This window comes from Pecten maximus, chromosome 11 (assembly GCF_902652985.1).
Source record: "Pecten maximus chromosome 11, xPecMax1.1, whole genome shotgun sequence".
NCBI lineage: Eukaryota > Metazoa > Mollusca > Bivalvia > Pectinida > Pectinidae > Pecten > Pecten maximus.
The window spans coordinates 25,885,691-25,910,106 of record NC_047025.1 but is presented as its reverse complement, the minus strand read 5'-3'; the positions used below and the strand labels follow the sequence as shown (position 1 = coordinate 25,910,106).

The following is a 24,416-nucleotide window of genomic DNA, read 5'->3' as shown; positions in this document are numbered from 1 at the left end:
TCCAACATTCCCTTACAATCTCTAACATTATCCAACATTCTCTCACAATCTCTAACATTATCCAACATTCTCTCACACTCTCTAACATTATCCAACATTCTCATACAATATCTACCATTATCCAACATTCTCACACAATCTCTAACATTATCCAAGTCCCTCACAATCTCTAACATTATCCAACATTGTCTCATAATAATCTCCTCAAATTGTAGGTGGTAGACATCGCTGATGTATGTTTTAGTCCCTGAGGTTTCTTGTTACCTGCTTGTGACCTATTAATTGTTGACATGGTTAAGAATATACACATATACCGTATTTGACCTAATAAGGGCACCTGCCCTAATAAGGGCGCCCCTACCTTTTTTCAAGGAAATAAATCTTTTGACTGAGTGTCAAAATGGTGTTCAAAAGTAATAATTCATGTGAAATATTTTGCTACTTTATGTGTTCAATTTTCTTCAGCAAATTAAGTAACTGGAACACATGTTTTCGCCACATTTTGTGTACTCCTACAGGCTACAGATGACATGTCAGTGCAAAGAGCACCCAAAACTAAACACACATACACATACTAACTTACCATCTTTATTTGAAGATAAAGTAAAGACTTCATTCTTGTTGATAAATAACTTTTGTTCAGAACAGAAAGCTAGTAAAAGACATTGTAAATCAATTATTAGGTCAAAGAAAACGATGTCTGATATGATCTGGGAAATCACCTGTTTCTATAAATAGAACACAAAAGAGTTCCATTTGAACATAAATGGTGGAACACGCATTCTCTGGTCTAAAGATCAGCTGGCATGGTTTACAAGTTTACAGGAGTATTCAAGTGATGTTTAAGCTTAATATATGATAATGAATAGATATCTTCATCTGGAATATTTTTATGACTGAATATTTTACCGTTTCCACAACCTTGGGTATTCTGCTATAAGGTATAGTCTGTTTCATAAAACTTCAGAATAACTAATCTTAATAAGGGCGCCCCCACTGTCAATTACCCGCGCCCTGCGCCCTTATTAGGTCAAATACGGTACTTAACATTCTCACGAAATCCAATACATGAGTTCAAAATTATGAAATTGATTGAATTGATGTGACTTTTGAACCCCTAACATTACTTTCAAGGGGTCAGCACCCCCACAACACTTTCCATCATTTATGCAAACAATGGTCCATATCATGGTAGTTTTTAATTGAATTTTGCATGTCAGATAATTACCGTATAACAGGAAATTTTAGCAGTCATAAACTTTGGCGATTTGGTCATGAAAACTGAAAGTTAAATTTTGGCGGGTTAAAATTTCGCAATTTCCCATAAATCTAGGGTTTTAATTTGGCGTTGAGCATATACAATGTGCATTACCTACCAGTATGTAATTATGTTATGTCCATACATCCTATCCATGTTGATTATGGGTAAGTGTGTTATGTATTATCGTTACACATCACTCGTTACTCTCGGAGGTTATCAAAGGTAAATGACGGTCGGAACGGAAACTATTGGTGAAATTGAAATTTTCGCGTCTTTTCAATTTGCGGTGTTAAAATGTGACGGGTTAAATTTTGGCGATCTATAAACGGACCTGCCAAATCGACAAATTAAAGCCCCGCTAAAATTTCCCGCTATACGGTATTAGTGAGGTTATTTAAAGGCTTTGTGTATTAACCCGAGTCGAGACATGGTTACCACTCGATACTCATCAGAATCCAGTGACTACATAACAGAGGTAAGTATTTTTACAAATGAACCCTTTGATGGGTGTCTGAAATATTTTTGCCAGCTTAAACATTTATCAATTACAATCCTTTGTGATGCCGATTCGCTGCTTATTATTTAGATTTTAGGGTATCCCTCCAGCACTTTTCAATAAGTAGTGATAACAAACTTCAATTCTCAAAATCCAAGATGTCGAGCATTTTGTTTTCCTGATCAAAAATCTACATTGAATTTTCACATGAAGTTTTAGGAATATCACTCCAGTGCTTTTCAAGAAATAGTGATTAACAATGATTGTTTATAGAGGGAGGGATGGACGACAGGCAGAGGACAGACAGATGACAGACAACAGACATAGGGAGATTTGATGATGGTGGGCTAATAAATGATAAGGATGTTGGTGTGTTCAAAGATGATAAAGGATTTCTAAACAAGCTGAAATGAGTACTGACCTGCAGAATGAGTGGAGACACTCGCGCAACACCAAACCCTCCCCAGGCTGTATGGTATCAAAACAGATAGGACAGTCAAACTCCTCCGTATTATCTACCAGGTGCTGCTCCTCTACTGCCAGGAGGCGCTCAAAGTTCTCCTGTCGCCGTGCCAACTGCTTCTGGCGACGCTGGTTCTCATACTGCAACAAACCAAGTTTAGATAAGTGTCACAGAGCCTCTGTTTTGCCGAGTCTGGTAGTATTTATAATGCTAAGCTAATCCATATTTCTACAAACAGTTTATTTACAGTAAAATATAGAGGATATTGAATGGTTTCCCGTTTAATATAACATATATTTCACTCGTATGACAGAATATCGATATTTTCACGAGTGCGAAGCACAAGTGAAAAATATCGAAATATATGTTATATTTAACGGGAAACCATTCAATTTTCTTTTTATTGCATTTCATAAACTTAAAAACAAAATAAAAAACATCGAAAAATTAATAGTGTGAAAAAGTGCGGGAATCAGTAATGACGTCATCTATTTATGACGTTACTCCATGTCAACTTGGCGGCGCCATTTTGAAAGGAATCTGTGCATGACTAGCTAACGTCAAGTGAGTATTTTGTCAAAAACTAGTCTTAAAAATTCAGAAATACAGCAAAATAACCAATTTATCTGCGAATCTGCGGTTCGATTGGAAAAACCGGCAAGTTTCAACTAGTTTCACTGGCAAAAATGCAATAAATCAAACTATTTACATGTGTACAAAACATGAATCCTGAGGCGTGTTCATGCAGGATAGCGAGCGAAAGCGGGAACTCACTTCTGATCAGACATGCATGTGCAAGTGTTCGCGAACGCATGTATATCAACCCACCAAGCTGTTTGCCAGAAAAACCAAGATAGCGTCCAATGCATTGAACATGGAGCAACTGACTTTAAAAAGCGATGATGCAAGCTTATCATGCATGTTTTTTGTGGCCGACGAAATTAGTAGCCACTGTCATTCCAGTAAGAATTAAGGATTTACTGTTAAAAATAACGACAATCTTGCACAATGAATGATTTTATTACATTTGAAAAGAACACCTCACCATGTTCAGGATCATCGATTTATTGTCTTATGAGCGTTTTTTGGGGTTTTTTTAAGAACCATACCTCAAAGTCAGTAGATATGAATACCCCTGCTGTAAATTACTGCCAATATTTTTTCTATAAATATCATAGCACTGATATCTGTTGTTCTGGAAAATTACACCAATGGTGTAAATATACATACAAATTGTCAGGTAATAAACTAATCATCTTCTTATAAACCAGTAAGTCAAGTTTTATTGTACAATAACATATAAGAGGTGAGAAGGATAATTGACCCTGACCTACTTTCAAGGTCACACAATAAGCAAGAGAGTTTTGTCAGTGATATGGAGGAAATAGTATGCTGAGCTGAAAGGCTGCAAAATTTATTCAAATGACAACAATTCATTACCATTGTCATTTAAGTGCAAAACAGCTGTTATCTCTTAGAACAAACATAAACCACCCTGTGAAGTATGTGAGGATAAGTGTTTCCTCCCCCTTCCTCCCCCTTCCTCACACTTCCTCCCCTTACTTCGAGTGAGTCATTACCGTGGCTCAGACGTAACGATTGTCAAACACACATGTAACAGTACAATTACTGTTCTGGATTAAAGTTTACCGAGCTACAACTCGCATTGATATAAATTTTGATATTTATTTGATATAAACAACACTTCAAAGTATCTAAATGAAACAGAAAATTTGTCAACATTTCCAGACCACACAAGGTGTCCCCTAACATTACAAACACAGTGTAGCAGCTCCTGAAACCACAAGTATGTAGTTTTATGTCGGACAAGTTCAGTTTATTTCAATAATAGCTCACCACCATATAGATAATAGCGTATCGCCTCCGGCAGCCCATAATTTGCATAACAAAAATGAAAATGAATATCCCGTGAGAGGACCCTTAATGCCCGATACGAACGCACCGCGCATGACCCAAAACCTCACTTCCGCTTATGGCAGCCATCATCCCAGAAGGATTTTGACGACAGCTCGTTTTCCCAGGGTTTTTGTTGCATTTAATTAGTTTTTCTTTTGCTTTGCTTTCGTAATTTGTTATTCTCATCTTTGTTGACAAGTTTTTCATTTTCGTTTGAACTGTCAGTCCGTTTGTGTGTCGTATTTCGTCTTTTTTGTCGAGTGGTTACTGCACACGTGGACTGTCTCGCTACGGTACCGCGGTCTAGTAGACCACTTCGGTGTCTATTTTTCTCGCTTTATTTGCTACCGTTTTGCTTTTGTCAACTCAGTTGTTTTATTTCTTTTTCATTTTGTACTTTTCTGTACTTATTTCCAGTTTACGGGACGTTTTTCCGTTATTTTATCGGTGGATTTTTCTTCCGTTTTTTTGGCTGGATTTTCTCGTTTGCTGGAAGCTGCCCGCCTAGCAGAATGCGAGGTAAGAGACTTACTTCGGGTCCAAAAACTCGGTCAGGAGACTGCGGTCATGTCATCCTCGATGGGGATGACCATGACACCTGTTCTACCTGCCGAGGCTGCTCCCGGGACAACATGTGTTCCGTCTGTTTGACATGGTCAAACACTTTGTGGGACAGGGTGTTGTCCCATCAGTCTGTCGCCCGTAATAAGGGTGCTAAGTCTGAGGCAGACAGTAAACGTCAACCTAAAGTCCAGTGTGGTGCTGTTGTCAGCCTCCCACCTGGCAGTGAGGCATTTTTACCCCCTGAAGGGGAAGTAATTTTGTCTCACAGTGGTAGGCACTCTTTGGCTACAGAGGAGCCTATTCACACACATATTTCTGAGGCGGTAGGGCCTTTGGGTTCTATCGGTCATCAGAAGGGCACTCACCCGGGAATCTCCTTGGAGGTCGAAGGGAGCGAGTATCCAGGTACCATCTCCGTTAGCGGAATGGTTACCGAACAGGCCAGTCATGCGACCCGGGCCCCATTGAGGGGTGCCGGCGTACCCACTGACAGTAGGCCGGCTGGTACTGCCAGTTTTTACGGTGGTTCTGGAGAGGCTGCACTAGGAGCTGGGAGTGTCTCTGTTTCACTCCCAGGTGTTGGTTTACCGTATTTTGAGTCTGGTTTGGGTTCCAGGGTTATGCACCCGTCGGTTCCTAGGTCTGCCTTGCCTCTATCTGGTCCTCCTCCAGTTAGAGCTCCTGGCTCAGTGGGGTTTATGGGTGCTCCAGGGCATCCCCCACCTTATCCCTACCCTCATTCTGCACCCGGGTTAGGTGGTAGTTTGCAGTCTCCTGGCAATTTTGGCCATTTTCAGCCATATTGGCCAGGCAGGTCTCCAGTAGGGGGCAATTCATTTCCTGGTCCTGCGGGTGTCGGAATGTTGCCTTCTCCCCAGTATTCTGGCTTCGGCCAACACTGGGGCCCCTCCCAGTCTATGGGATTTCCATACCCTGGGTATGGTCAAACCTTTCCAGGTTACACTGGTCAACCTTGGGTTTCCTCAGCTGTCTATAATCAGTCAGGTGTTGAGTTGGGTCCCCCCCCTTCTCGCTCACGCCTTGTTAAGTCTAAAAGGGTTCACCGTCCCTCGAAGACATTGGCTGAGACTCCCAGGTCATCGCTTCCCAGCAGGGTTAAGCGTAAAGTCAACTTCTCTCATCTTAGTGCTGGCCTTTCTTCTGCTTCTAAGTGTAGGAGAATGGAGGCTCCAGACCAGACTGTGTCTCGGTCAACCTCCAGTTTTGGCCAGTCTCCTCAAACTGATCTTCAGGAGACTGAGGATATGGATTTTGAGGAGTCCGAGACTGAGGATGTTGGTCAGCTGACTTTGCCTGATGATGGGGACGCTCTGTCGTTGGATGCTGGGTCTGATGTGGATGCCGAGACTCGCTCATGGCTCCCATCAGTACCTACCGAGGGGTCAGATCATGAGTCTTTTCACTCTGAGGCTGATAACCCCGACTCAGATTTAGGTCTGGCTGCATCTCAGGCAGAGAGGAATCTTGATTCCTTTCGTAGCCTTCGTTTGGAGGTTGCTTCCCTTTTGGGAGTTGAATTTTGTCCCCCTCCCTCTGCTTCTAGCCTCCCAGAAAGGACTTCAACTTTAAGTGCCTTTCTTCCCTCGGAGCCAGAAGCTAAGGCATCAGGTAGGTCTTTGGCTGAAGGGACTATGGTCTCTTCAGCATTGGCCCAAATTGAAAAGGTTCTGCAGGCCAAAGGTTCTTCTAATAGGAAGCAGGATCTTTCTGGTTTGCTTCTGGGGGTTAGCGATATCGAGGGGTTTAGTCCTTCTCGATATTCTGTGCACAATTCCTCAGTTGAACCTACTCCAGCCAAGGTGGATCTTATCTTAGACCATCGCTGGCCTGGGAGATCAAATGATATTGTTCATTTATCTCCTAAGGAGCATAGTCGCATGGAAAGACTGCTTCGTCTTGCCATTCATGTGCTGGCTTATGCAGATTCTTTTTCCTCTGCTTTGTTCGTAGCATCTTCTCATTCTGAGGAGAGCCTACCTAACAAGACTAAGCTTCTGGCTGAACTCAGCAAGGCCATGAACCGGGCCCACATGGATGGAACCGCGCTCATTTTGGCAGTTCTTGCTGATTTTGTTTTGGCCCGCCGTGCAGCAGTTCTGAAGCCCAGACTAGCTGTAGGTGAGCCATTCATTTCCGATCTCATGACTGCTCCCTTGTCTGGCTCAGAAATGTTTGGAGGTATTCTCACCTCTGTCATGGACCGAGTCAACAATGACAAGGCGGCTTCAGCTAGGCTTGAGAAGCTTAGGGCTAAGCCTAAACCTGGCCGGGTGCAGCGTCCAGGTAAGCCTAAGAGGGGTGCTCAGACAACTCAGTCTCAGACTCAGACTCAGCCTCCTGTAGCTTCGGCTGTTCGAGGTGGGCACTCTTCTCGGGGTCGGGGCAGTCAGAGTCACAGAGGGGGAAGGGGTGGAAAGAAGAATCCCAGCAAGAAGGGACAGAGTTCCTGACTCTTTCAGTCCCTCGGTTCCTCATTGTCACTTGTCCTCCCATTAGACGATCCATGGCCAGGTCTCCAGCTTCCAAAGCCAGATCTGCCCGTCGGGGGTCGTCTATCCTCCTTCCTACCAGAATGGAAGGAGCTCACCAAGGACAAGTGGGCAATTTCGGTGGTTTCCGAGGGTCTAGGTATTCCTCTCTTGAAGGATCCTCCTCTGTCTGTGGACCCTATCTTCTTTCCTCCACCAGGCGATGTAGAGAAGGCTCAAGCCCTCTTAGACGAGGTCAATTCCTTGATAGCCAAGGGTGCTGTGGAGGAGCTTCCAAGGTCACTCTGGACTCCAGGCTTTTACTCCCGGATGTTTCTTGTCAAGAAGAAATCCGGGGCCTGGCGTCCGATTATAGACCTCAGTGCATTCAACAAGCATGTAGTCTCGCCACACTTCAAAATGGAGACACCTCGAAGTATCTTGACTTCGGTAGCTCCAGGTATGTGGGCGACCTCAATCGACCTCAAGGACGCTTATTTCCATATACCGATAAAGAAATCGGTCAGGAAATTCCTGAGATTCACTTCTCAGGGCAGAGTGTTCCAGTTCAAGGCCATGCCCTTCGGTCTGACCACCGCCCCTTTGGTGTTCACCAAGCTACTTCAGGTGGTTGTGGGCTATTTACACAGTCGCGGAGTAGATATCCATATTTATTTCGACGACTCCCTGATGCTGCATATAGACCCAGTCTCTCTGCATTGCAGCACCAGGTCGGTCTTGACAACTCTTCTACGCCTAGGTTTTATCCCTTCACGGGAGAAATCCGAGGTTCTTCCATCCCAGGACTTCATTTTCCTGGGAAACCGTTTCCTTACGGATCGGGGCCTCGTTCTTCCTCCTCAGTCCAAGTTCCAGAAAGCCAAGGAGTTGGTTATTCTGCTCAACAGTCTGGACTATATTCAGGTCAGGTGGTTTCTGAGGCTTCTCGGATTCCTCAATTCCCTTTCGGATGTCGTACCCCTGGGTCGGCTCCATATTCGCCCTCTTCAGATGTTTCTTCTTTCCAAATGGAAACCTGCATCCCTCGAGTGGGATGCTCGGATTCCATTGGAAGCTTCCGTCAAGGCCTCGGCCATGTGGTGGGCTTTGGAGGCCAATGTTTTGAAGGGCGTCTCTCTTCAGAGAGCGTCCCCTACAGTAACTCTGTATACGGACGCATCTATGACGGGTTGGGGTGCCTACCTCAACGGTCAGTGTCGTTCAGGAGTCTGGCAGGGGGCTCAACTCCAGGAACACATCAATGTGCTGGAGATGAGAGCAGTTCTGCTAGCCATTCAGTCCCTACAGCCTCTGCTGCAGGATCAGCCCATTTGTCTGGCTACAGACAATGCTACAGTGGTAGCTTATTTGGAGAATCAGGGGGGTACAAAGTCTCACAAGCTATGTGCCCTCACTATCAGGATTCTTCTTCTTTGTCAGGATATGGGTCTGTCCCTCTCAGTGAGGCATCTCCCAGGGCACCTGAATGTTTTAGCAGACACGCTATCCAGATCACGGAGTCCAGTTATCACAGAATGGACCCTGAACAGGTCTATATTCAGGGCCATCTGCATGGTTTGGGAGACTCCTCTTGTAGATCTGTTTGCCACAGCTCTGAATTTCCAGATTCAGACGTTCGTGTCTCCAGTTCCGGATCCTTTGGCTTGGGAAGTAGATGCTCTATCCCTGAGCTGGGAGGGTCTTCTGGCATATGCCTTCCCTCCATTCAACCTCCTGGGCAGGGTACTTCACAAGGTCAGGAATCACGATTGCTCGGTTCTCCTGATAGCACCTCTGTGGCCCAGACAGCCTTGGTTTCCGGCTCTTCTGGATTTGCTGGTAGATCTCCCCTTGGCTATTCCGGCCAGGTGGAATCTCCTCAGCCAGCCCAAATCCAGACAGTTTCACCCCAATCCGGAACACCTACACCTTCACGCGTGGAGGCTATCTCGGTCTGTCTCTTGCAGGCAGGCTTTTCTGCAGAAGTTACCGATGGCATCACAAGATCTATTCGATCTTCCTCATCTGCCATCTATGAGTCCAGATGGTCAGTCTTCTGCAGTTGGTGTATCAGCAGGAAGATTGATCCACTCGGTGCCTCTATTCAGTTAATAGCGGAGTTTTTCCTCTACCTTTTTAAGGTTAGGGAACTAGCGCCTAGCACCATTCGAGGCTATCGTTCAGCCTTAGCCAATGTATTTTCTTTTCGGGGTCGTTCAGATGTTGGAACATGTTCCACTCTCTCTAATCTCCTCAGGTCTTTTTCGTTGGAGAAGCCTAAGGTAAGAATCTTGACACCCCAGTGGGACTTGGCTTTAGTTTTGGACTCTCTTACAAGGTCTCCTTATGAGCCTTTGGCTTCTGCTTCTGTTAAGTTCCTTTCTTGGAAGACTGTTTTCCTGATTGCACTTGCCTCAGGTAGGCGGAGAAGTGAAATACATGCTCTTTCTTCTTCTCCGTCATGTCTCAGGTGGTCACGAAACTATTCCCTAGTGACCCTTCTCACTGACCCCTCCTTCTTGGCGAAAAACCAGGTTCCCAATTTTTCACCAGATCCTATTAAGATTCCTGCCTTAAAGGCTGTCTCTGGTCCCAATGATCAGGATCTGCTACTTTGTCCTTGTAGGGCTTTGAAGTTTTATCTTGATAAAACTAAGGGGGGGCGGCAGGGTCCTAGACCTCGTCTGTTCTTGTCCATCAAGGCAAAGCAGTCTGATATATCTTCTCAGACTATTTCCAGGTGGATCTGTGAAACTATTCAGAAAGCCTATGAGGGGTCTACTGCAGAGACTCGTGACAGTGTTCGGGTTAGGGCACATGAAGTTAGGGCTCTATCTGCCTCTTGGGCTTTTCTCAATGGAACCTCATATGATGAGGTCATGGCATCTGCCTTTTGGCGAGGCCGCAACACCTTTGCAGACTTCTATCTGCGGTCGCTGTCCTCCCATGCAGATGGGTTATATTCTCTGGGTCCTCTTGTCACTGCTCAGTCAGTCACTTGTCCCCCAGTCAATCCTTAGGGAGGTTCCATTGTGGTTTCTGTTTTTAAAGAGTTTTATTGTAAATATCCCAGACCCTTAAGGGGTTTTTAACTGATGTCTTTGTTGCGGTCTTTTCAAGAGGTCATTGTCCTCGGAGACTCCTCTACGGTAAGACAAATTCGCTATTATCTATATGGTGGTGAGCTATTATTGAAATAAACTTGAGGTTTTTGTAGTAAAACCAATGTTTATGATATAATACTCACCACCATATACTAGAGTTCCCACCCTCCTCCCCTCGTCTCCTCATCCAATTTATTTGGTTGCGGAAGTGAGGTTTTGGGTCATGCGCGGTGCGTTCGTATCGGGCATTAAGGGTCCTCTCACGGGATATTCATTTTCATTTTTGTTATGCAAATTATGGGCTGCCGGAGGCGATACGCTATTATCTATATGGTGGTGAGTATTATATCATAAACATTGGTTTTACTACAAAAACCTCAACTTCTTTATACCCGGCCCATCCAAACATAACATACAGTTTTTTAGTCTTATCTCACAATATAAGACTCCAGAATTACAAGCTAGAATAAACCCATACTGCACCTAATTCTATCATTAATTTTATATCACAAACAGTTTAGACAACATCCTCATAAAACAGTGGCTCTATAGATAATGTCCTTATAAAACTTTACATAGCTAGTATGTACTGTATTTATCCTAAAACAGTGGCTCTATAGATAATGTCCTTATCAAACTTTACATAGCTAGTATGTACTGTATTTATCCTAAAACAGTGGCTCTATAGATAATGTCCTTATCAAACTTTACATAGCTAGTATGTACTGTATTTATCCTAAAACAGTGGCTCTATAGATAATGTCCTTATCAAACTTTACATAGCTAGTATGTACTGTATTTATCCTAAAACAGTGGCTCTATAGATAATGTCCTTATCAAACTTTACATAGCTAGTATGTACTGCATTTATCCTCAAATAAACTCCATCCCCTAGTGTAAAAGTCTAGTACTGTGTACTGTATTTATCCTCAAATAAGCCCCATCCCCTAGTGTAAAAGTCTAGTACTGTGTACTGTATTTATCCTCAAATAAGCCACATCCCCTAGTGTAAAAGAACCACATCCCCTAGTGTAAAAATCTGGTACAGTGAACTTTATTTATCCTCAAATAAGCCCCATCCCCTAGTGTAAAAGAGCCACATCCCCTAGTGTAAAAGAGCCCCATCCCCTAGTGTAAAAGTCTAGTACTGTATTTATCCTCAAATCAACTCCATTCCCTAATGTAAAAGTTTAGTACTGTATTTATCCTTAAATAAACCCTATCGAAAGTTTGGGTAAACACTTATTTGTGAACCACATTTAGCGTACTATTTTAAACTCATGATTCCACAAAAATGAAGGGGACTTATTTGTGCAGGACAGGGGCTAATCAATCTACTGATAGACAATACTTATTTCAGTAAGACAGCTCCCATTTCAGATATGAATATCCTCCATTGTGATTATAATATCCTCATTGTGATTATAATATCCTCATTGTGATTATAATATCCTCCATTGTGATTATAATATCCTATACTGTGATTATAATATCCTCCATTGTGATTATAATATCCTACACTGTGATTATAATATTTTCCATTGTGATTATAATATTCTCATTGTGATTATAATATCCTACACTGTGATTATAATATCCCCCATTGTGATTATAATATCCTCCACTCTGATTATAATATCCCCCATTGTGATTATAATATCCTACATTGTGATTATAATATCCTCGATTGTGATTATAATATCCTCATTGTGATTATAATATCCTCCATTGTTATTATAATATTCTCTGTTGTGATTATAATATTCTCCATTGTGATTATAATATCCTCATTGTGATTATAATATCCCCCATTGTGATTATAATATCCTACATTGTGATTATAATATTCTCCATTGTGATTATAATATCCTCATTGTGATTATAATATCCTCCATTGTTATTATAATATTCTCTGTTGTGATTATAATATCCTATACTGTGATTATAATATTCTCCATTGTGATTATAATATCCTACATTGTGATTATAATATCCTCCATTGTGATTATGATATCCTAAACTGTGATTATAATATCCTCCACTGTGATTATAATATCCTCCATAGTGATTATGATATCCTAAACTGTGATAAGAATATCCTCCACTGTGATTATAATATCCCCCATTTTGATTATAATATCCCCCATTGTGATTATAATATCCTACATTGTGATTATAATATCCTCCATTGTGATTATGATATCCTAAACTGTGATAAGAATATCCTCCACTGTGATTATAATATCCCCCATTGTGATTATAATATCCTCCATTGTGATTATGATATCCTAAACTGTGATAAGAATATCCTCCACTGTGATTATAATATCCTACACTGTGATTATAATATCCCCCATTGTGATTATAATATCCTCATTGTGATTATAATATCCTCATTGTGATTATAATATCCTCCATTGTTATTATAATATTCTCTGTTGTGATTATAATATCCTCCATTGTGATTATGATATCCTAAACTGTGATAAGAATATCCTCCACTGTGATTATGATATCCTCCATTGTGATTATAATATCCTCCATTGTGATTATAACAACAAACTGATATTATTTTTAGCCTGACCCAAAATTGTGTCATCCTCATCTCAAGGATCAATCTGCTCTCAGATCAAATTTGGACAAATTGATGTGTTTCCTACAGAAGGATGCCCCCACTAGGCTCATACAACTGGGACCCAAGATGTTTACAAAACTGGAGTCCCGATCAACAAAGGATTCAATAAATCTTCAGGCAAGATATCCTACAAAAGGCTATATCAGTATATTAAGTTTTAACTCCAAAATTCACTACAATTTCAGAATTGTTTCCAAAAAGTGAAAAACCTCCATACTATAACATCAAAGCACATATCGTGTATATTGATGCATTTCAAAACAAACATTTTATTTCACAAAATCACTAATTCTCAAAATTGACCAAAATCATGTTTATTTTTACCACAAAAACTACTCTTTCTGAAAAGTGAGAAGAAAACACATCTGATATATTATTGAATTCCTTCCAAATTGGCTATAATCTCATTTGTAAATCAATTCGGGACACAATAAAGTCGGAAATCAGCAACATGTCAGCAGACTTTCTAGATACAACCTCATGTATCTATCTTACAGATGACAGCACATTGGGCAGCCGAATTCACAAACACTGGGTTATTTTGACATCAATTTAATGTTATTTATTCACAGTTGTGCTTATCTAAACACAAAGACTTGCTGAAACTTTATAAGATTGAGGCACTGATGTGCCCTTTTCATAACGTGATAATTTACAATCAAAGTTATCCTCCTAGAGTAGTACTTCACGGGGACTGTTTTCTCAAAAATTTGTCCTGATGAAGATCCTGCAACAGGGCCAAATCTATTGGACAATAAAAGTATAATCCACTTATTGGTTACATTTGAGTATCTTGTGATTATTCCTCTCCTCTTAGTTAATTTAATAACATATGTACATGTATATAATCCATCATACATAATAATACACGACCTATCATATTGATATTATGCATCGATGTATATGTCTTATACCTAAAATCAAACAGGTTGGCATTTCTGGTAATTATCTACAGAGCGCTAATTTTGACTACAGATTCACCAAGCTGCATCAAATGATGAACCAGATTGCCATTGTACATATGCATTCTAAGTCTAAGCCAATACGGCAGTAACATCTTCACTGTACTGAACTGGTTGTAACTGTACACATACCCAACAGTAGGTTTTTGGGGATTTTAAATGAGGAATATTGATGTCTTCTTAAAATCATATTCCAAATAAAACATAGTGATGCATGATGCTGAAAGTCTTCCTAAAACTTACTCTATTTAGATATACATTTGTATATATGAATTAGCAGTTAACACAAGACCTATATATATGAATTAGCTGTTTACACAAGGCCTATATATATGAGTAAGCTGTTTACAAAAGACCTATATATATGAATTAGCTGTTTACACAAGGCCTATATATATGGATAAGCTGTCTACACAAGGCCTATATATATGAATTAGCTGTTTACACAAGGCTTATATATAAATTAGCTGTTTACACAGGACCTATATATATGAATTAGCTGTTTACAAAAGACCTATATATATGAATTAGCTGTTTACAAAAGACCTATATATATGAATTAGCTGTTTACACAAGGCCTATATATATGAGTAAGCTGTTTACAAAAGACCTATATACAGTGGAACTTCGTTAACTCGAACTCGGATAACTCGAATACCCCGCTTAACTCGAAGTACCTCGCCGGTCCCGGCCGAATTCTCTCTTTATCTTAGTAAAAAAAACTCGGATAATTCGAATTCGGATAACTGGAAAAACTCGGATAATACGAAGTAAAAATTTGGTCCCAACAATAAAAATCCTACTTGAAATGTTCGAATAACTCGAAGTATAATTTTCGTCGATCGGTGGCAAACGCCGACATTTTTTAAGAGTTAAATTCCGTTTGTAATACTGAACATATCGGCACTACTAACCTACATGCTATTATAAGTGTTTCATAAATTCAGAAAAGAAATTGTCGGTTGAATCTTATAACAACAAGTCTTGGTGATAAAAAGTACTGCTTTACTTACATCAGGTAATTTCCCAAGGCGGTCGCCGATATCAGTACACACGATAGTCAACAACTCATCTACCCGTTCGCTCAAGCGAAACTAATCTCTGACACACCGGTAGATCTACCCGGCTGATGTTTTTACAGGTGTAGAAATGACACAGTCACCGGCGCCTATCAAATCTTTAAACTGCTGAAACAATAGCGTAATTACTGCCGAGGTGTTCAGAGTACAACTGTAACGGTCAGTGCTGTCTATTAAATCGGATAAAACGCCAACTCAGTTACAGTAACATTTTATACGCACATGCGCAGCCCAACTTCCGGTGCTAATACACATGGAAATGGCGTGGTTATCAATAAAAAGTAAGTAGGCCGATCAAACAGTATTTTATATATGTCCAATAAAAGGTAATGGTTCTGTTACGTTTTGTATGCAATCTGTGTTAAACTTAAACGGTTATTTGTTTTGACATTAATAACTTGTTATTTTTTCGAATTCCGTTTTATCGTTTACCTTTTGCAAACATGACTTGCACATCAGATCGTTATTGAAATGACTAAGTGAAAGAAACTTTATCGTGACTGTATATCGGCAAAACTACACCAAATAACAAGTGACATAACGAAACATTACATATATATTTACATGTATTGACCAGTCTTCACACTAAACTGATGAGCGACAGAGCGAAGTTATAATGATTATATAATGTTGACAAATATTGACCAAACTTTTCACCAAAAACGATAACTCGCTTAATTCGAACACTCGGATAACTCGAAGTTTTTTCGTGGTCCCGTCGACTTCGAGTTAACGAAGTTCCACTGTATATGAATTAGCTGTTTACACAAGGCCTATATATATGGATAAGCTGTCTACACAAGGCCTATATATATGAATTAGCTGTTTACACAAGGCTTATATATAAATTAGCTGTTTACACAAGACCTATATATATGAATTAGCTGTTTACAAAAGACCTATATATATGAATTAGCTGTTTACAAAAGACCTATATATATGAATTAGCTGTTTACAAAAGACCTATATATATGAATTAGCTGTTTACAAAAGACCTATATATATGAATTAGCTGTTTACAAAAGGCATATATATATATAAATTAGCTGTTTACACAAGGCCTATATATATGAATTAGCTGTTTACACAAGGCCTATATATATATGAATTAGCTGTTTACCAAGGCCTATATATATGAATTAGCTGTTTACACAAGGCCTATATATATAAATTAGCTGTTTACACAAGGCCTATATATATGAATTAGCTGTGTACAAAAGGCCTATATATATGAATTAGCTGTTTACACAAGGCCTATATATATGAATAAGCTGTTTACACAAGGCCTATATATAGGAATTAGCTGTGTACAAAAGGCCCATATAAATGAATAAGCTGTTTACACAAGGCCTATATATATGAATTAGCTGTGTACAAAAGGCCTATATATATGAATTAGCTGTTTACACAAGGCCTATATATATGAATTAGCTGTTTACACAAGGCCTATATATATGAATTAGCTGTTTACACAAGGCCTATATAAATGAATTAGCTGTGTACAAAAGGCTTATATAAATGGATTAGCTGTGTACAAAAGGCCTATATAAATGAATTAGCTGTTTACACAAGGCCTATATATAGAAATTAGCTGTGTACAAAAGGCCTATATATAGGAATTAGCTGTGTACAAAAGGCCTATATATATGAATTAGCTGTGTACAAAAGGCCTATATATATGAATTAGCTGTTTACACAAGGCCTATATATATGAATTAGCTGTTTACACAAGGCCTATATAAATGAATTAGCTGTGTACAAAAGGCCTGTATATATATGAATTAGCTGTTTACACAAGGCCTATATATAGGGATTAGCTGTGTACAAAAGGCCTATATATAGGAATTAGCTGTTTACACAAGGCCTATATATAGGAATTAGCTGTGTACAAAAGGCCTATATAAATGAATTAGCTGTGTACAAAAGGCCTATATATATGAATTAGCTGTTTACACAAGGCCTATATATATGAATTAGCTGTTTACACAAGTCCTATATATAGGAATAAGCTGTGTACAAAAGGCCTATATATATGAATTAGCTGTTTACACAAGGCCTATATATAGGAATTACCTGTGTACAAAAGGCCTATATATAGGAATTAGCTGTTTACACAAGGCCTATATTAATGAATTAGCTGTGTACAAAAGGCCTATATATATGAATTAGCTGTTTACACAAGGCCTATATATATGAATTAGCTGTTTACACAAGTCCTATATATAGGAATTAGCTGTGTACAAAAGGCCTATATATATGAATTAGCTGTTTACACAAGGCCTATATATAGGAATTAGCTGTTTACACAAGGCCTATATATATGAATTAGCTGTTTACACAAGGCCTATATATATGAATTAGCTGTTTACACAAGGCCTATATATATGAATTAGCTGTTTACACAAGGCTTATATATAGGAATTAGCTGTGTACAAAAGGCCTATATAAATGAATTAGCTGTTTACAAAAGGCCTATATAGATGAATTAGCTGTTTACACAAGGCCTATATATATGAATTAGCTGTTTACACAAGGCCTATATAAATGAATTAGCTGTGTACAAAAGGCCTGTATATATATGAATTAGCTGTTTACACAAGGCCTATATATAGGAATTAGCTGTGTACAAAAGGCCTATATATAGGAATTAGCTGTTTACACAAGGCCTATATATAGGAATTAGCTGTGTACAAAAGGCCTATATAAATGAATTAGCTGTGTACAAAAGGCCTATATATATGAATTAGCTGTTTACACAAGGCCTATATATATGAATTAGCTGTTTACACAAGTCCTATATATAGGAATAAGCTGTGTACAAAAGGCCTATATATATGAATTAGCTGTTTACACAAGGCCTATATATAGGAATTACCTGTGTACAAAAGGCCTATATATAGGAATTAGCTGTTTACACAAGGCCTATATTAATGAATTAGCTGTGTACAAAAGGCCTATATATATGAATTAGCTGTTTACACAAGGCCTATATACATGAATTAGCTGTTTACACAAGTCCTATATATAGGAATTAGCTGTGTACAAAAGGCCTATATATATGAATTAGCTGTTTACACAAGGCCTATATATAGGAGTTAGCTGTTTACACAAGGCCTATTTATATGAATTAGCTGTTTACACAAGGCCTATATATAGGAATTAGCTGTTTACACAAGGCCTATATATATGAATTAGCTGTTTACACAAGGCCTATATATATGAATTAACTGTTTACACAAGGCCTATATAAATGAATTAGCTGTTTACACAAGGCCTATATAGATGAATTAGCTGTTACACAAGGCCTATATAGATGAATTAGCTGTTTACACAAGGCCTATATATATGAACTAGCTGTTACACAAGGCCTATATATATGAATTAACTGTTTACACAAGGCCTATATATAGGAATTAGCTGTTTACCAAGGCCTATATATATATGAATTAGCTGTTTACACAAGGCCTATATATATGAATTAACTGTTTACACAAGGCCTATATAAATGAATTAGCTGTTTACACAAGGCCTATATAGATGAATTAGCTGTTTACACAAGGCCTATATATATGAACTAGCTGTTACACAAGGCCTATATATATATGAATTAGCTGTTTACACAAGGCCTATATATATGAATTAACTGTTTACACATGGCCAAATGTCTATAAAGTTCAATTCTGAAAAAAGAATCAGGGCTATATCCCTATTAATATATAGAGGATCTGTCATGAGTTTCCCTTCATATTAGATTTATGATACGAGTTTTGAATTTTTTAATTTTTGGGAGCCTCTGGCGAGCAAAAATAAAAAATTCTAAACGAGTATCATAAATCTAATATGAAGGGAAACGAATGACAGATTCTTTTTATCATATGACGTTTTCTTTCATCGTTCCCCATCAAAAACTGATTTTCTCTTTTGCCTTGAATCGTCACATCTCAACCAAATCACCCGAACCTTCGAAGTAGGTCAATTATACCGACGAGAGAAGAAATAGTTCTAACACAACTGACTCTTGAAAAGGATTCATTTCATTAAATACACGTCTCAAAACAAAATTTCAGCATTTTTTCATTTAATCTATAATAGATAAATTGTCCTTGGTGTTTGAAACAATGAGGAAAATATTTTAGTTTGAAAGTTCATGAGCGACTGTTTTTGATGTGACGAAGCCGTGATGTCACTTGGCGCGATAATGGAGGCTTCGTTGTACAAATGTCTATTCGCTGTCGCTGTCGTACAGAACCATTGTACGGCGCCTTTTCACTGCTTTGTGTTTATCCTCGTCATCGGGGGAGTTTATAGAGATGTGAAATGTTCCACCGTGAATATTCCCACTGAACATTGTGTTCAGACTGCCGTGAAAAGCGACTTTGGATGCCGATTTGTTGGCAGTGTTGTTTGCTTTGACATTACACGTGTTTGTCGACGACAGTGTCAGCATGTTATTCTGAGTAACCGTTGAAGGCAAGTTGTAACAAACTACATTGCCGTTTTTCATGAGGATTTTATTAAATAATATTATTATTTGTTTATTTGAAAAGAATCTAGACTAGATATGTCTCATCGGACAACGCAACCGCAATTTTCTATCGGAGTTATAATATGTTACTAGGGGTCATAAAATAGATGTTTGCCAGGCCTAATTTAACATCTTATAGTATAAATATAATTAAAAAACTTAAGATGTTTACATCTTGGATTTTATCTTTGATTGTACAATATGTTATGTTAATAGACCAATTTGTCGTTCAGTTGATTTTTTTTCAAAGTTTACAAGCACTAGTCCCCATTTTTACGAGTCGTAGTAAAAAGAAGTAGGTCGTTCCCACGCGTATGAATACAGTTCTCACGGAACCAGCCAATCAGCGTAGCGAAAGGTGTTATTACACTAGTGTCATAAAGAAAATTTACGTGATGGGTTTATGACACCGTATATAACGGTAGTCATATGATAAAAAGCATTATGACATCTATGAGATAGTCTTTGCGTTTATTACACTGATTACAGGTGGTGATTGGGGATGGTGGGATACGGTGTGGTTTTACCAATGGGTATACACCAAACTTGTCAATACTGGTACTAGAAATAGTGTTATCCTCCCCTTAGCCAATCAGGGCCCAATTGTTCAAAAGTTGATAAGCTTATTCACTAGATTAGTGAAAATCTTCTTTTGCCTTTACTTCAAAACCTCTGAGTGTATATTCTATAGGCAGGTAAGACGAAACTGAGTTATGTTTACAAGAAATGATTTTATCAGGATTTTAAAATTGTTGTTAAACTGTGATTAGCCTAATCACCTTTTGAACAACTGGGCCCTGGGCTATATAGATGTATCTCTATCATGATGCAAGTGATCTTATCTAAAAAGTTAATCTACGGTCGCCTCAATAGTTATTTAATACCTAGGGAAAACAAATGGCTTAAATGAATGAAATTCATATGAAGATTCTTATAGAAGTTTATGACATGCAGATACATTACAATTTGTAATTCGAGTTATTAGATGTTGAATATTAGATAGTTACATATTTGTTCATATAAACCTAGCCTCAAAAAATAACTCTGTGATGTTGATGTCAGCCATTACAACCTATATAGCAATTGATGCCAGGGAAGTTTTTAAACAAGGATTATTCTTATGGTCACACAAGTGCATGACAGTGAAATCTGCCTATATCAGACAAGCATCTCTATGATTACACTGTCGACAAACAGTGAAATCTGCCTATATCAGACAAGCATCTCAATGATTACACTGTCTACAAACAGTGAAATCTGCCTATATCAGACAAGCATCTCTATGATTACACTGTCTACAAACAGTGAAATCTGCCTGTATCAGACAAGCATCTCAATGATTACACAGTCTACAAACAGTGAAATCTGCCTATATCAGACAAGCATCTCAATGATTACACAGTCTACAAACAGTGAAATCTGCCTATATCAGACAAGCATCTCTATGATTACACAGTCTACAAACAGTGAAATCTGCCTATATCAGACAAGCATCTCAATGATTACACAGTCTACAAACAGTGAAATCTGCCTTTATCAGACAAGCATCTCTATAGTTTGTCAGCTATTGATGCGGTATCTCAGAATCAGTTTGCATGGTTAATGCAGATTCGTTTTTCATTTTATAATTTGTCAAAATACATGTGTAAAGACACATTTATGAGTCAAGATCATATTATATCACCATTTGGCAGTAAATTTGGAATGCAGGTTAAGACAAGAGAATCTGTGGCTTTTGAGAGGTGAATAACCTTAGCTAACTAATCAAAGCTTTTGATTTAGGGAGTACTTAGCATGGAACTTCTTCTTAGAAATATACAAGTGCATTTACCAGTCATTCACTCCCTACTTGAATACAGATGTACCATTCACTCCCTACTTGAATACAGATGTACCATTCACTCCCTACTTGAATACAGATGTACAATTAACCCTACTTAAATACAGATGTACCATTCACTCTACTTAAATACAGATGTACCATTCACTCTACTTAAATACAGATGTACCATTCACTCTACTTAAATACAGATGTACAATTAACCCTACTTAAATACAGATGTACCATTCACTCTACTTAAATACAGATGTACCATTCACTCCCTACTTGAATACAGATGTACCATTCACTCTACTTGAATACAGATGTACCATTCACTCTTCTTAAATACAGATGTACCATTCACTCCCTACTTGAATACAGATGTACCATTCACTGCCTACTTGAATACAGATGTACCATTATCTCCCTATTTGAATACAGATGTACCATTCTCTCCCTACTTGAATACAGATGTACCATTTTCCCCCTACATGAATACAGATGTACATAAACATATACTGAGCTATGTAAAAGGTGATAGGTGATAGAGCCTCACCGGGGAAGGTATTATATGATATCCTATATCCTTTAACCACAGCAAAGAACATAAATTATCTGATAATGTATGCAGAAATTTGTATTGATTAAGGTTTTACCTTTCTTTTCAGATGAAAACAACCCCCTTTTTTTGGCAAAATTTAAGTTCATGCAGAAAACAAAAATACATCCTTCAAAAACAAGAAGCCCAGAAGACTTGCATTGTTCACCTGGATATTTCAGTTATAGCAAAATGCTTTCTTGTAAGTAATATTACAAAACATTTCCCTACTACTTTAGCTGCATCTCTCAACAATGGTCCAAACTTGGGCCAAATCCTGTCATTCTTAAAGAAGAAGGATTTTAGTTTTTTTTTGCTACATTTCCCCTACTGGGACCCCTATCTCTGGCCCTACAGGAGCCACACTCTTCATTTATAAAACATTGATTCTCCTTTGGCCAACACTATTCCAGACCATATTTCATCAGTATCAATTCAGCCACTCTGAACTAGAAAGGATTTTAATGATTTACTTCTATTTCCCCTAATGGGCCCCACCCCTCTGCCACACAGCCGTACTCTCAACATTAGATCTCCTTTGCCAAATAATGCTCCAGATGTAATTTCATCAAAATCCATATTAAGTCGTTCAGAAGTAGTAGTGATTTAAAGGATTCACCTCTATTTCCAATTGGGCCCAACCCCTTTTACCACAACAGAGCCACACCTTACGTTTATACAGCATCAGATTTCCTATATAACAAGAGGCTCAGAAGGCCTGTATCACTCACCTGGATTTCATGAGACATGAAACAAGAATGATGATTAAGTATATTTGTCACTGGTATTGCTATGTCAATATATATCATAGGCATTTTATATGGGTACATGTATATTGGTTTTATTTTAATACTAAAAATGCCAAAAAGTGCATTAATCCATGAAATGAAATTGACTTTTGGCGCGACCCCATAGGGATGCTACCACACAAATGTGAGTGATATCCATTGCTTAGTTTCAGAGAAGATCTTGTTTAGATTAATTGACCCCTTTTGACCCTGCCCTCTGCCCCCTGGGGGGTCAGCTCCTTCCTTTATACAATTTTGAATTCCTACCCCAATAGGATGCTACCAGTCAAACCATTGCTAAGTTTCAGAGAATAAGTTGTTTAATAATTTAGCCAAATTGACCAATTTTGGCCCCGCCCCTCAGGCCCCTTGGGGGGGGTGTCAGCCCCACCATTTGTACAATTTTGAATCCCCACCCCATAGGGATGCTACCAGGCAAATATGAGCGATATCCATTGCTTAGTTTCAGAGCAGAAGTCATTTATATCAATTCTGCAAAACTGACCCCTTTTAGCCCTGCCCCTCAGCCCCCAGGGGGTCGGCCCCGTCATTTGTACAATTTCAAATTCCTATCCGAAGGTGATGCTACCAGTAAAATATGAGAGATTTCCATTGCTTGGTTCCAGAGAAGAAGTCAATTATATGAATATAGCCAGATTGAGCACATTTGGCCCCGCCCCTCAGGCCCCTGGGGGGTCAGTCCCATCATTTGTACAATTTTGAATCCCCACCCCATAGTGATACTACCAGGCAAATATGAGCGATAGCCATTGCTTGGTTTCAGAGAAGAAGTCGTTTATATCAATATAGCCAGATTGACTACATTTGGCCCCGCCCCTCAGGCCCCTGGGGGGTCAGCCCCATCATTTGTACAATTTTGAATCCCCACCCCATAGTGATGCTACCAGGCAAATATGAGTGATAGCCATTGCTTGGTTTCAGAGAAGAAGTCGTTTATATCAATAGCACCAAAATGACTCCTTTTGGCCCTGCCCCTCAGGCCCCTGGGGGGTCAGCCCCATCATTTGTACAATTTTGAATCCCCACCCCATAATGATGCTACCAGGCAAATATGAGCGATAGCCATTGCTTGGTTTCAGAGAAGAAGTCGTTTATATCAATATAGCCAGATTGACTACATTTGGCCCCGCCCCTCAGGCCCCTGGGGGGGTCAGCCCCAACATTTGTACAATTTTGAATCCCCACCCCATAGTAATGCTACCAGGCAAATATGAGTGATAGCCATTGCTTGGTTTCAGAGAAAAAGTCGTTTATATCAATAGCGCCAAAATGACCCCTTTTGGCCCCGCCCCAGAGGCCCCCAGGGGGTCAGCCCCATCATTTGTACAATTTTGAGTCCCCTACCCATAGGGTTGCTTCTGACCAAATTTGTGCAAATTCCGATCAGCGGTTATGAAGAAGAAGTCAAATAAGTCAATTGTTGATGGACGACAGACGGACGGACGGACGGACGGACGGACGGACGGAGGGACGGACCACGGACCACGGACGCAGGGCGATTTGAATAGCCAATAGCTAAAAATTATTGCCCTTCCCCAATAATGTTTCACACCAAATTTATTTGTAATCCACCCAAGGATAAAGGAGGAGTAGGATTTTATAGCAAATATTCACCAAAGTTCCCCTTTTGGGGACCCTCCCCTCGGCCCCGGCAGACTAGCCTTATAAAATATCCTCATTGCCCCTATCCCC

The 24,416-nt window shown here is 39.3% G+C and overlaps 1 protein-coding gene across 1 annotated transcript in view; it reads right to left on the bottom strand.

Annotated features, from left to right (window-relative positions):
* The window catches only part of LOC117337233 (ranBP-type and C3HC4-type zinc finger-containing protein 1-like), a gene marked incomplete in the record, with an annotated part of 127,172 nt that overhangs the window by 11,581 nt on the left and 91,175 nt on the right, over nucleotides 1-24,416 (bottom strand). Inside the window, 1 exon segment of the mRNA XM_033898106.1 lies at nucleotides 2,179-2,360. Within this exon segment, the coding sequence (XP_033753997.1) occupies nucleotides 2,179-2,360 (182 nt within the window).